Source organism: Globicephala melas, chromosome 1, assembly GCF_963455315.2.
Source record: "Globicephala melas chromosome 1, mGloMel1.2, whole genome shotgun sequence".
In the NCBI taxonomy this organism is placed as follows: Eukaryota; Metazoa; Chordata; class Mammalia; order Artiodactyla; family Delphinidae; genus Globicephala; species Globicephala melas.
Genome location: NC_083314.1, coordinates 100051656 through 100065746, shown reverse-complemented (window position 1 = coordinate 100065746; position 14091 = coordinate 100051656). Strand labels below are relative to the sequence as shown.

The following is a 14091-nucleotide window of genomic DNA, read 5'->3' as shown; positions in this document are numbered from 1 at the left end:
TCAATAACAACATTCTGATGTTGCCTATGGCTGACTGTTTCTTAGCTCTAATTTTTTGTTTATTAATTATTGTACATCCAAAATTTCCAAATAGAGGAAAATGCTGGACCACATACCTGAGCTATTATATCTGCATGTATGAATGTGAATATATGAAAATCTAGATCTAGCAATAGGAAGATATAAGATACAATGAAATACACCAAAAGTGAGCATTTTAGAAATATTTGAATGGGAGAGCCATTTCGTCCTGGAATGTATACACTATATTTTTTCAGTCCTCCAAAGTTGGTAATCTCTGTTCTTTTATATATCCCATGTCTATATTACAGTCATAATATAGTACTAAGTATACTTTTCTTAAGTTTATATAATTATACAAGTAAAAAAATTTTAAAGTAGTCCAATTTTATTGAAAAGGAAAAGTTAAGTTTAAAATTATTTGGAATGTTTATAGAAAAATATCTCTCCAGGCAAACTAAATGATGTTTGACATAGACTTTACTTTTATTTTAGGTTTCTTTGGGAGTATATTTGGATTAATGGGTGTATATGTTTATGATGGAGAACTGGTATCAAAGAATGGATTTTTTCAGGGGTATAACTGGCTGACCTGGATAGTTGTTGTTCTTCAGGTAAAGCATTTAAAGTCTTACATTTATGCTAATAAATTTTATTTTAATATAGAGAATCAAAGTAGCTATGATATACTGATATAAGGAAGAAGGGTCCCTCCTATCAGTACTCTCATTATCTCTAGTTTATTCAGGGAAGTTAAAATAGAACTGATCTAAATGCTGTAATGAAAACTTATTTGAAAATGAATCATGAATGAACTTTATGGTATTTAAATTTAACATAACGAAAATGCAAGTTTAAGAATAAAAGTTGAAAGCTGAGGAGAAATATAACTTGTAATTTTTCTACTGTTCTGATCATTTTACAGGAAGTCTGTGGTCAGCTATTTCAGGCTTAAGAAGCAGGTCTAGATATTTAAATCTGTAACAGTTTATAGTTTACATTTTGGTTACATATTGGAGTACTCCTATCAAATTACCTCGGCTTATAACTTGAAATTATTCAAGGGTTGAGTAATTTCATCTTCAAAAAATACTTACTGAGTACTCTGGAGGATACAAAAATGAAGATAGAAGTCGCTGCCTTCACAAAGCCTTTCTCTAGAGGTATTTGAAGCTGTAAGAAACAAGGTCCCTTAGGGAGGATGGGTGAAGGTAGCAAAGGATAGTTGTGTTTTGAAAGCAGGAAGGATACTTCTATTTTTAATATAGGAGAAAAGGAGACAAGGGTAGTGAAAATTCAGAGAAAATTTGAGGTAGAGATAGGGTAAGTCAGGAGAGTTTATGTATGATGGCTTTTATCCTATCAAGGAGGGAAGCTCTCTTTCCTTAAGAGGGGCTAAAGACTTGAGAAAAATTTAAAAGGTTTGGTACAGTTGGTATGAGGGAGTAAATAGGGGAATGAGAACACTGCTAAGAAATACCAGGACTCAAACATCAATCTGTAGTGAGCTCACTTGAAATAATTTGTAACTTTCTCTCATAAAGCTTCTACCATTTGAAGAGGTACAGTGAAAGTGGGTAACCCAGACTTGGGAGCTGATATGTAGGGTTCGGTAGAAAACAAAACTATGAGATATGGTAAAACTTTGTTATTTAAGTAGCCACAATTTGGAATTTGAGAGGGATTTGGTAGAAAGTTCTTCACTCTTTTTTTTTTGCGGTACGTGGGCCTCTCACTGTTGTGGCCTCTCCCGTCGTGGAGCACAGGCTCCGGACGTGCAGGCTCAGTGGCCATGGCTCACGGGCCCAGCCGCTCCGCGGCATGTGGGATCTTCCCGGACTGGGGCACGAACCCGTGTCCCCTGCATCAGCAGGTGGACTCTCAACCACTGCGCCACCAGGGAAGCCCAATTCTTCACTCTTAAAGAGAATGATTAAAGTGCTTTAGGAAGAGTAATCTGACAGCAATGAAAGGTAGATTAGAATGGGAAGAAACTAGAGGAAGAAATCCAAGTTAGGCTATTAAAAGGCTAGTAAAATAACTTTCAAGTTACAGTTTATTTTTAATCAAAAGTAAAAATATTTCACTAATCAGTGTGTCCAATTTTCCCACATTTGTCTGAACAAGTGATGTTTAATTACTAAATTGGATGAGGATAGATGTTTTATTCATAATATGGTCAAACTCCATTATAACAAACTTCAGATTATGCTGGTAGTTACTTTGTCAGATACCTTTTGAAATAAGGGGGCTACTGAACAAAACCTATAAGTCCATTTGTTATGAGATGTTTAATAAAAATCACTTACTTTAATGGGATTAGGTTATAGGACAAAGTCTGAAGCTTCATTGAGATTGTTTTGAAAAGCAGTTTTATATATGTTTATTTTTTAAAATAATCTTTTAAAACTTCTGCAGGCACTGGGAGGCCTTGTAATAGCTGCTGTTATTAAGTATGCGGATAACATTTTAAAAGGATTTGCAACCTCTCTGTCCATAATATTATCAACACTGATATCTTATTTTTGGCTACAAGATTTCGTACCAACCAGGTAGTGTATTCTTTTCTATTTCTTTAAACCTCCAAAAGTATATAGAAAAATAAGAGTCTTTCATAAGATCTAATCTGAAAAATTTTGTTCTATTACAACTTTTGAAGAAATATAGTAAGATTCATTTATCTTTTTTTGTTGTTGTTGGTATGCGGGCCTCTCACTGTCGTGGCCTCTCCCGTTGCGGAGCACAGGCTCTGGACGCGCAGGCCCAGCGGCCATGGCTCACGGGCCCAGCTGCTCCGCGGCATGTGGGATCTTCCCGGACCGGGGCACGAACCCGTGTCCCCTGCATCGGCAGGCGGACTCTCAACCACTGAGCCACCAGGGAAGCCCCCCATTTAACTATCTTTTTAAAAAGGTTTCAAACTAAATGCATGAAAAAAAATCTAACACTGGAAAGCAATTTATACAATTTGGCTCGCCAGAATTTTCTCAATAGATCTGAATAGGTTTTTTTCCCCAAAGTTACAAGTCATATTTTTAAAAGTTAATAAGTCATAAAAGTCATAAAATAAGTCATATAATTACATTTTTAAATGAAGAATTTATATAGCTAAAGCCAAGAGAGTAGGTGACATTCTTGAAGAGGATAGTTTGTTTATATAGAGAAGGTGGCTCATGAGAAAATTCAATTAGGTGGTGGCAGGGAGAAGAATAGTCTGAAAAAGAATTGCAAAAGGAATGATGGGTGAGGCAGGAGACCCAGGATCGTGTAGTGTCATGGATGCCAAGAGAGAAGACAGAGTGAGGAAGAGTAAAGTGTAATAAAGTTCTATTTTTTTTACAATTACTAATTTGTAATCCCAGAGTAATGAGATTATGTTTTAATGGATTCCAGGATACCATTCATGGTTTCCTCTAACTTCACTCCCCTCCTTATCTTCTCGTTCTCTAAACTTCGGGAGTACTCTCTTCATCTGTCCTTGGACTTCTTATATCTGCACTCACTCCCTTGGTGATCTCTATTCTCACGGCTTTAAATACCATCTATAGGCTAATAACTCTCAAATTTAAATTTGAATTCCAGGCTTTTATATCTAATTGTCTGTTTGACATTTTCTTCAATGTCTAACTCATTCCCCATCTCTGTCAGGGTTCCCAATTTAGTAAGTGGCAGCACCTTCATTCTTTCAGTTGCTTAGGCCAAAATCCTTTCTGACTTAGATAGGAACACAGTATATCCACAGTAACCTCAGAGAAGGCAGACTCTATAGCTATGGATATAGATAGCTTTATAAGAGGAAGTTAAAATGTATGGAAATTTTAAATTTTCTTAGTGAAGTAAGGTCGTCAGCTTCTCTTTACTATTCTCTCACATGTCATTCTAATCCAGAAGCAAATCCTGTCAATTCTTCCTTTTTAATATCTCCAGAAGCTGATCATTTCTCACAACCTCTACTGCTACCACCACGATCCAAGTCACCCTCATTTATCGTCTAGATTAAGGAAATAGTCTCCTGACTTGTCTCCTTGCTTCTTCTCTTCACCTGTGTCCCTGAATTTTCTCCATTCAGTAACCAGAATGGTTCTTTTCAGTGTAAATCAGATCAGACTCAGAAACCCTCTAATTGCTTCCTATGTCACTCAAAAGTTGTCACCATCGACAGCCTATTTGCTTTGGCTTTTAGCTACCTTTCTATCCTTACCTGATATTACTTTCCTCTTGTTTACCTTTTTTTAATTTTTTAATTTTTTAATTTTTTTTTTTTTTGCTATTGTAACTTCTTTGCTATGGGCTTTGACTTGCCCTATTTTTCTTGGAAAACGCATCCCCTACATATTCACATGGCATACTCCCTCATGTCCTTAGATCTTGGCTCAAATATCCCTTTATCAAGAGATCTAAGAAAAAGCACCCCCTCTTCCAACATTCTTTCCTCCTGTCTTCAGAAGACTTACCACCATCTGATAATAAGTAAGCAAGGCTGGAGTTTGGCACATAATAGATACTCAGTATGTTTGTTGAATGAATGTTCAAGACCTTAAAAGTTTAATACAGTTAGTAAAATTAATTTGTGTTAGTGAGAGTGAGATAGGATTGTGGGTGGAATTTGATAGTAGAAAAATGTAATATGCTCATTCTGTTTCTATATTGAACATTTATGGTTTGGTTCTTCTCTAGCAACTTGGACAATAGGTCTGGGACATGCGTGTTGAAATCTGTAATTTTTCTGAGGCATGAATTTAAAAGTATTTATGTTTTTAACTTGATACGGGAATGAATTACTTACATTGAGACAACCGTAATAATTAGCACCTATGTCTTAGTGATGCTTTATTCCCTACGTATTAAATGGGGAAATTACATGCTTTAATATTATTTGAGAATGTTTGGAACTTGTATATTTTTAGGGTAACTTAAAAAGGCATACCTTTTTCAAAAAAAAACATCAAATAAGGCCAAAGTGTTAACTTTAAATCTTCAAATCATGCAGGGAATAAACAAGTAAATGATCACGTAAACCAGCAGAGGGACAAAAGAGTAGGAGTTTTTCAGTAAGCTACATACCTGTGTTTGTAAATCCATGTTTCTGAGGGAGCATGTAAGGTATGTTGGGATGAAGCTAAAAAGAGAAAAGACAATGATACTGTTATTATTGAATGAATGAATGTTTTGAGAATATGCATAGGACACCAAGTCAGATGGAGAAGACAGGTTATTTTTCCTAAAATAGATAGCTAGGCCCTCCATCTTTATGTATTCTTTCTTTTGTGGAGAACTTCTATTATCCAATAAATGCAATGATCTATATTGTGAATATAATAATATATTTTCCTTTGTTATACCCATTTCACCTCCTGAAAGTTTTTTGGTTTCTCAGAAGTAGTACCCCTGACCCCCGTACCTGCCTTTCTGATTGTTCCTTTGGTAACTGTCAGTCTTCATTCACTCTCTTATCTATCTCATCCACTGCCATGTCTTACCTGTCCTCTCTATGAAGATAACTCTAGATCCCTATTTTCAACTGACTGCTAGACATCTCTACTGATATATTACCAGTATTCCCTTTCCTATTTTTTTTGTGCTCATTATTTTGCTTATTGGTATTACCATCCTTGTATTTAGGCTTGCTTATTCTTTTATCAAAAATTTATTGTGTCCACTATATGTCTGCCTGCCAGTGTACTAGATCCTGGAAAAACAGGAATGCCTGAATAAGATATGATTTTCTATCTTCAAGGAGATCACAGTGACTGGAGAGATGGGCATGAGAATAAATTATAACTATGATCAATGCAGCAATGGAAGTATATACACAATTCCATTAGAAAGAGGGGGCTCAAATCCTTGAAATATTAAATTCTGATAGCTTTTTCCTTAACAAAATTATTTCTCTCAGAACTACCTAAAAAATAGCTGGCTTGGGAAGCAGGGGTTTCCTGACAGTAGATAGTCTAGTACAGCGGTCCCCAACCTTTTTTGGCACCAGGGACCAGTTTTGTGGAAGACAGGTTTTCCACAGCCTTATGGGGAGGGATGGTTTCGGGATGATTCAAACACATTACAGTTATTGTGCACTTTATTATTATTACATTGTAATATATAACGAAATAATTATACAACTCACCATGATACTGACAAGAGGCAGAGCTCAGGCAGTAATGCAAGTGATGGGAAGTGGCTGTAAATACAGATGAAGCTTTGCTCACTTGCCTGCCGCTCCCCTCCTGCTGTGTGGCCCGGTTCCTAACAGGCCAGGATTGGGGACCCCTGGTCTAGTAGATCCTGTTAGAAATATCATACAATGGGTTCCTACGGTGGGTAGAAAGTTGGATCAGACAACTTTCCAACTGAGCATGTGATTCTATGCAATTCCAGATTTCTGGAAAGTTAAGAGAAACTCATAATGATTGACAAAGAAAGTGCTCAGTCAGAAGCTTATGCAGCCTAAATAGTTACCAAATATTCCTGTGGTAGTAATTTTCTTCAAGATATTTACATTATAGGAAGTTTTATGTTCTCTTAATCTTATATGTATATATGTATTCAAGGTGTTTGAAAAGTTACACATCTGCATCAAGTCAACACTAGATTTATCATAACAGATAATGATTAAGCTCCCTATATATGCTAGGTACTAGGAATATAATGATGAATGAGGAACACATGGCAGCAGGGAGCAGAATGTAAATAACACATTATTTACTACAGTGTGATAAAGTGTTACCATAGAGTAACTCTGCTTAAGGGAGTTAGTCTTGGAGACTTAAGACCTGAGTTATTATGAATAAGCAGTTTTCTTGGGAGGGACACTGCAGGCAGAGGAATAGCATCTACAAGGATACTGCCCTGAAAGGCATGTTGTGTTCACTAAATGGAGTGGCTGAATTATAGATGGGGTGGGGTGGAGTGTGGGAGATAAGGTTGGAAGGACCATATTATGAAGGGCCCTTTAACTCATAATAAGGATTAGTGATCTTTTTCCCTTATAGAACATTTTTTTTTTGAGGCAGGGGAGTGATTTCAAACTGTTAATAAAAACTGTAAAAGCAAGACTAATTCATGTCCCTGTAACAGCACTTGAAGAATGTACATGTTAAAAGTTAAGACTGATATTCCAGTTTACATTCAGTTTGAGTTCCAGTACCAGTTTAAATTCATTTCCTGTTTATAGTAAGGTATATTATATATATGGATAGATAAACTAAAGAAGAAACCAAGTCTTCCTGCATTCAGTCTTATTTCCTTTTGTAAAGCATCCTATAAAAATCCTGAGTTTTGCTTATTACTACCTTGTATTTTAAACTGAACTTTACTGTGGTTTGAAAAGAATGCAATTTTCCCTTTATATATTCAAATTTTTAAAAAAATCGAGATCTCTTATTATTCAATGTATTATAGGCAAAAGGCACATTACAATGAAATACTATATATACATATATGTATAACTGAATAACTTTGCTGTACACCTGAAACTAACACAATATTGTAAATTAACTATACTTCGATTTTAAAAAATGGTTTTGAAAAAAGATGAAATACAACCTTTTATACATCTTTGCTTTGGGAGACTACAGTATAGCACAGTGGATGAAAGTGCAGGCTTGGCTCTAGAGTTAAACATACCTGAGTTTGAATTCTATCTCCCACTTCAAGCTGTGGGACTTTAAGCAAATTACTTAAATTCTCTAAACCTGTTTCCTCATATATAAACAAATGAGGACAGTGCTAGTCCTTCCTTATAAGGTTGTTGTGAGAACTAAATGAGATAATGCATGTAAAACACTTAGCTAAATATCTGGAATGTAGTAAGTACTCAGTATTTGTTAGCCATGTTACTGGAACATTTTGTCCCAAATTATATTTGTTTTTATAGTAAAGAAATATGACTTGTTTTGTTTTTAATCTGATTTTCTCTTTTTCATTTCTTCTTCATCTATTTAGTGTCTTTTTCCTTGGAGCCATCCTTGTAATAACAGCTACTTTCCTATATGGTTATGATCCTAAACCTGCAGGAAATCCCACTAAAGCATAGTGGTAATACTGTCTTTATCTGGTTTTTCACAATGGTGCACTAGGAATCTCAACATTAATCCTGCACAGAGGACTTCTACAGATTCTAAGAAAAAAATCATCATGCTGAATCTGATCATAATGTTCAAATGGTTTGAAAATATGAAAGTTTAAGGATAAAATATATGTATATGTAACAAAATGCCTATTGCATCAAGAAATCAAAACTTGAAAGTATTTCCAGGGATTAGAATAATTATTGGAGGAAACTTGAAATCTGAGTTTAAAAAGATTTTATGTTTTTGATTGCTGCAGAAATATCCTATGCATTCTTTGCAAGAGCACACAACAAATGTCAGACATCAATTTTGCAAATTAGATATATTTAATCTTATTAAATGTTTTTTATCTTACTCTTTCTGTACAGATATATCAAATAACATGGATATTCAAAGTTTGAAAATTATAATTACCTATAAAGCTGTGAAGAAATAGGATGATTTGAAAAACATTTTCATGTATCTCAGATTTTTATATTTATACAGAAGATTACTAAACAAAAGATTGCTATATGTTGCAAATGTTCAACTGCATAAAAATTGATAAAGTAACATTCTGGGTCTGATTTGTCAGACAATAAATTTCATATTTAAATTTAATGTAAAGAAATATACACATCTATTTCTCCACCTACATTTTAAGATCTTTTAGTGCTTCAGAACTGCTGGAAGCAAGCAATCCAGTTGTTCCTGTGCTAGATAGTAGCCAGTTACTTTTACACTAATGGAGTTTTGTCCTTAATCTCTTAATTGTATTTCTTTTCTGTAAATCAGATAAATCCTTAATATTACTTTAAAATAAATTTCTGTGTGTGTTAATTTCCATTAAAGTTTTAAAATGTAATTTAAATACTCATAATAATTTAAAATAATAATTATTGTCTAATGTCTCCATTTGGAGAATTTTGAACTATCAAAGCATATACTGTATAATAACTAGAGCATTTTTAGATGAATATTTTACTCATTGATCTGTAAAAACTTCTTTTAATGTACAACTGTTGACAAAACCAAAAAAATAGTAGTACAGATGTCAATAAATTGAGACCAAAATGACTTTTCTTGGAGACATTCCAGATTGCCATGATATTACATTATTTTAAATGGCACTGTAAGTATACATTCAAGGCTGCTCAGAAGAACTTTCTAGGCCTCTCATAAACCCACCATTCCCAGGAATTCTCTGATGCATGTCTGGGAGAGGCAGCTGAATTCTGAATTCCCTTTCTGTGACCCTACAAAAGCTGCCAGGAAGGAGCCACAGCTTTGCTATACAATAGTGGTTTCCTTTCCCTTTGATTAGCACTGGAGTTGAGATTGCAAATTACATGAGTTATTTAATAAATTGGTTCAGGGAGAGGAAATATAGCAGAAATGATCAAATGAACAGGTGGGCACAAATACTTTCTAAAATTGGAATATGGGTTTAATTTAATTATTGACTAGAGACAGAATTACCTATTATGTATAGGAATTTATTTTTTTCTTTCATACATTATATATTTTTAAAAGTCTCCTGTTCTAATAGTATAAATCTGTAAAAAATAAATATTTTTATATAATTCTAATGGATTTTGTTAAACAAAATTTGGCTGAAAAATACTATGTTACAAACTGTTGGCTATTCTTGGCTAATTAGGACTGGCTGTGTTACTTTGCTGAGGCAAACCTAGCCTCTACAGGACAAAAGCCTAATATATTCCATACAGAGTTTTAAAAAATGCTTAAAATCACAAAGTATTTTAAATTAATCTGCTGGTGATTCCAAGTTGGCACCAAGCAAACTTTCTGGAACTCTGACTTACCACTTTCAGTGACCACCTTTTAGAGTATTTATTTAATAACTTTACCACAATTTGAGAATGGTGTTTTTAGACTGTAACAACATTCAGGCTTACATCTTATTACTTACTGCTAAGGGAAATCTAAATCCTATAATGCACAGAATTCAAGACTAAATATAAAGATTTATGTTCAGCTCACACTGAAGTACTGGTTGGGTACTTATGTGTTAATTCAGTGTGCATTCATAATTAATTGTTAATTCAGGTTTAGTCTCAATTTTAACACTTCAAAAAATGATACAGCAAATTATTGGACATCAGACATGTTAGTTACAATAGTAATATATTTTCAGGTGTCCAAAATAACACAATTTTCAAGATTCCCACCAAAGTTTATAAAATGTAATCAAGAGTTCTGAGAAAGGGCAAAATAGTCTATTTGCAAAGCAAACTTTTATTAGACAGGCATAATTTATATTTTGCTTTTCTAGTAGGTTTGAAAACGTTATTAGAGATTTGGTTGTGTAGTTTGTGATTCATAAAGAAATAATCATTTGAGAAGGTGGACCTGTATCCTAGATCATGTCATATATACAGATAATGCTGTTTTCTTCTGTGTGTGCTGTATATTTTGATGACCTCCAGAAGCCTTATTGTATCAATCTTTTATAATGATGACTCCTTGATTATTTAAATTCTTATACTTTTTAGAGTTTACATGTTACTACTTTGTTCATTATAAAAATGTGCTAACTTATGGGAGAAGAGTGCCAACTGATAGTTCTATAAAACTTAAGAATATGGTATTTTGGAAGAAAATTTTGAAATGCAACATGTAGATGTATCAACACAGTAATATTATCAATTCTATAATAAGTGATTTTTAGAGACATTGTAGACTACTTTTATGGTGGAAAATGTAGTTTAGAGATGCAAAACTTAAATATTTACATCAATTTATATTGAATGTCACAATTTCATAGAAGGAAAGGTGGTTTGATATTTAAACTAGAATCTAAAGAGACAGAATCTGAGTGGAAATTAATTGACTTTGTGCTCAGTAGACTTAGTGTAATACAAACTATCCTTAAGAATTGATACACTTTTCCTACATATCAAATTATTAGACTTTTAAAATGTCATTGTATAGTCACCTGAGTTGTTTTGTTTTTAAAAACAGGGTTTAGCATCACTCATTTTATTTACACTTTTGTTGTCATAATATTTAATTACATATGAATGTATGCTCTACATAAGAAAGAGTTTATGAAAGTTATTTATGCTATATCGAAAGTCATCTTAAGGATCTCCCAGATATGTAGCATATTTAAAGTAATTATAGGACCAAAGAAAAAGCACCTTTATCAAAACCTGGTCCTATGTGCCTTGCTTTACCAAATACCTGATTTTTCTGGAGGACATTACTGTAATTCACAATTTTGGACACATAGGCAAAATTAGGATGTTTCAAGAATATAATTCAATTTTTTCATTGTTTCAACATTTGCTATTTAAATCCATTATCTAACAGAATATTAAAATAGGTATATTATACAAGTATTAGTGAACAGAACTTATTTAAATAAATTATGGTACTATTGCTCCATCATTGAAATTTTGAAACTTTAACAATTGTATATAACTGTCATTTTGGTTTTTTATTTCTTATTATAAGATATAATTTACTGTGATTTTTAAACTATTTTTTTAATGATTTGGATTCTGAATTTGTCTATATGTGTATTTCCTTTGTTTAGGAAGATTCTTTTGGGTTTGGGGCTGTGATTTGTATATTTAAATTTTTTATGGACATAATTCAAAGGAATCTGTAAATTGGTCTTTTGTTAAATGGCTTTTTAATTGATAAATTTCTCTTTGTCATTTTTTGGTATCCAGTTATTATCTATTCAGTAGATTTATGGAAATAGATTATTTTCATAACTATGTAAATTTTTTCCTATATTTCCTTGTTTCCCTGTTCACCCGTGCTTGACTTAACCATGAATTAGTCTCCTCTCTATATATCAAAAATGACTCACTGAGCCTTTCCCTACCTCTCAAGTTACCTTTATCATGTGTGTGATCTTCCTTTTTACTAGCCTATGCCTTAGCATGAAAGACTGGATTTTATTTAAACTCATTAGAATTTCTCTACCTGTATGATGATACCAGTCTAAAATTTTTTTGCTTTAAATAAATTATCTCTTTGCTAGCCTCAAAGTTAAGAAATTACAGTAATCGGTATATATTTTTTTCATATTTGTTTTTTGGCTGCACCGCACGGCTTGGAGGATTTTAGTTCCCCGACCGGGGATCAAGCCCGTGCCCCCTGCAGTGGAAGCACGGAGTCCTAACCACTGGACCGCCAGGAAATTCCCAGTTTTCTTCATAATTTGAATATAATTGTTTCTATTGTGACTATCAATTCAATGCATAGAGATCAAATGATAAGCAATATAAAGGATTTTATTTCCACCTTTATTACTGAAGTAACCTTGTACAAAATGCTGTTTTAAAATGTTACTAAAATAATATCAGCATTAAAATGTATACCCTTCTTTGGTATCTTCTCAGAAGCACTAACTGAAAATCTTTAAATATTTTTTTTATTGTAATACTTTCATTGAAAGTATATCAAAATCCTTGAATCCTGTGCTATGCAAATACGCCTCATAATCTAAATCTTATAGATACCACTGCCGTTCAACACAGTCAGATAGTGACCAGTGTTAGTAATCATAATTGTCTTTCTTACTGTTCTTAAAAAGAGAATTTTTTCAAAGCAGGATTGATTACATACACATTCCAGAGGAGAGAATATCAGAGGAAATAAATTGCCGAATTTCAAATCCCAAAGATTTGAAATTGTACTATAGTAGAGTGTCTTGGTGACTATAAATTCAGAGGTTTCCCAAATTCACCTTCAGGCTCAATAATTCACTAGAAAGAACTCACTGAAAGCTATTATAATCACATTTATTCCAGAGAAAGAATACAAGTTAGAACCAGCCAAAGGAAGAGACACATAGGGCAGAGTCTAGGAGGGGTCCAAACTCCAGTCGTCCTTTCCAATTGTCCACTCCCTGTGGAGTCTTAGACAATGTTATATACTCTGGCCACAATTTATGATACTACACGCAAGTACTGCCAATCGGGAAAGTTCACCCACGCTTTGGTGTTCAGATTTTTACTGAAGTTTTATTACTTGGCATGATTGATAGATTCTTTGCACACATGGTTGAACTCACTCTCCAGCCCTGACCGTCCCTGGAGAACTAGCTGACATCAGGCTCTAGGGGCTCATGTTAGCATAAATTATAAGATGTGATTTGAGGAGCCCAATATGAATAACAAAGACACTCCTCTCACTGGGACCTCCTGACGATAAAGGCCAGAACTCTGGGTAAGGCCAAATTCCTTACACGGTGGCCATTCGTCTCTCATACACATACTTCTGAACTGATGAGGATGACACAAGCAATGACAATTGTTTATGGAGACATTTATACATTGTCATTTTTAATTTCAGAAATTTTGTGAAATGATTCTGAACATGACTCAAGGGCAGAAAAACATAATCAGATACAGTGCTAAGTAGTATATGTAGTATTTATTTAGTTTTCAGTTCTGATATTTAATTACAATTTTATTAAATGTTGGAATACTTAAAAGACATTTAAAAATTAATTTATAAACTTTTAATCTATGCTGTATATTAACATACAATTTTGAGCTAATTTTATTTATTTAGAAGATCTAATTGGCTTTTTTGACGATTCATGAATTGGGCAGCATCCCATCTAGCAACTAGAAGGGTGCTCCCTGAGCTAACTGTAAATTACCAGTAGCCATCACTTTAGTTTGGCTCATAGTAGGCCTTCACTGTTAACTGACAGCTCCACATTTCCAGTCATCCTTTATTGGGGTTAAGTATCAGCCCTCCATTGGATCTAATCAGGTTTTTTCATTTATGCATTTATTTACATTTATTTATTTAGGGTTTCTAATATGTTAAAAGTAACTTCTTTAAAACAAACAGTAATGATACTCCTTTGGGAATAGTTTACCTGAGATACACACGTTCATCCTTTTTTAACTTGAACTTACTGAGGATTTAAAAGAATAATGAATGCTGTTACAGTGTTTTGGGGTAATCATCTGAAAATTCACTCTAAAAAAATGTACTTTAAATGTAAAGTATTTAAAAGGTTTAGTTA

The 14091-nt window shown here is 33.6% G+C and overlaps 1 protein-coding gene across 1 annotated transcript in view; it reads left to right on the top strand.

The window, feature by feature from the left end:
* SLC35A3 (solute carrier family 35 member A3) overlaps positions 1-11525 on the top strand; it is a 33393-nt gene extending 21868 nt beyond the window's left edge. Inside the window, exons 6-8 of the mRNA XM_030868799.3 lie at positions 517-635; positions 2440-2573; positions 7963-11525. Coding sequence (XP_030724659.1) covers positions 517-635; positions 2440-2573; positions 7963-8053 — 344 coding nt within the window. The 3' untranslated portion in view covers positions 8054-11525. The remainder of the gene's footprint in view (positions 1-516; positions 636-2439; positions 2574-7962) is intronic.
* Positions 11526-14091: the final 2566 nt, after the last annotated feature.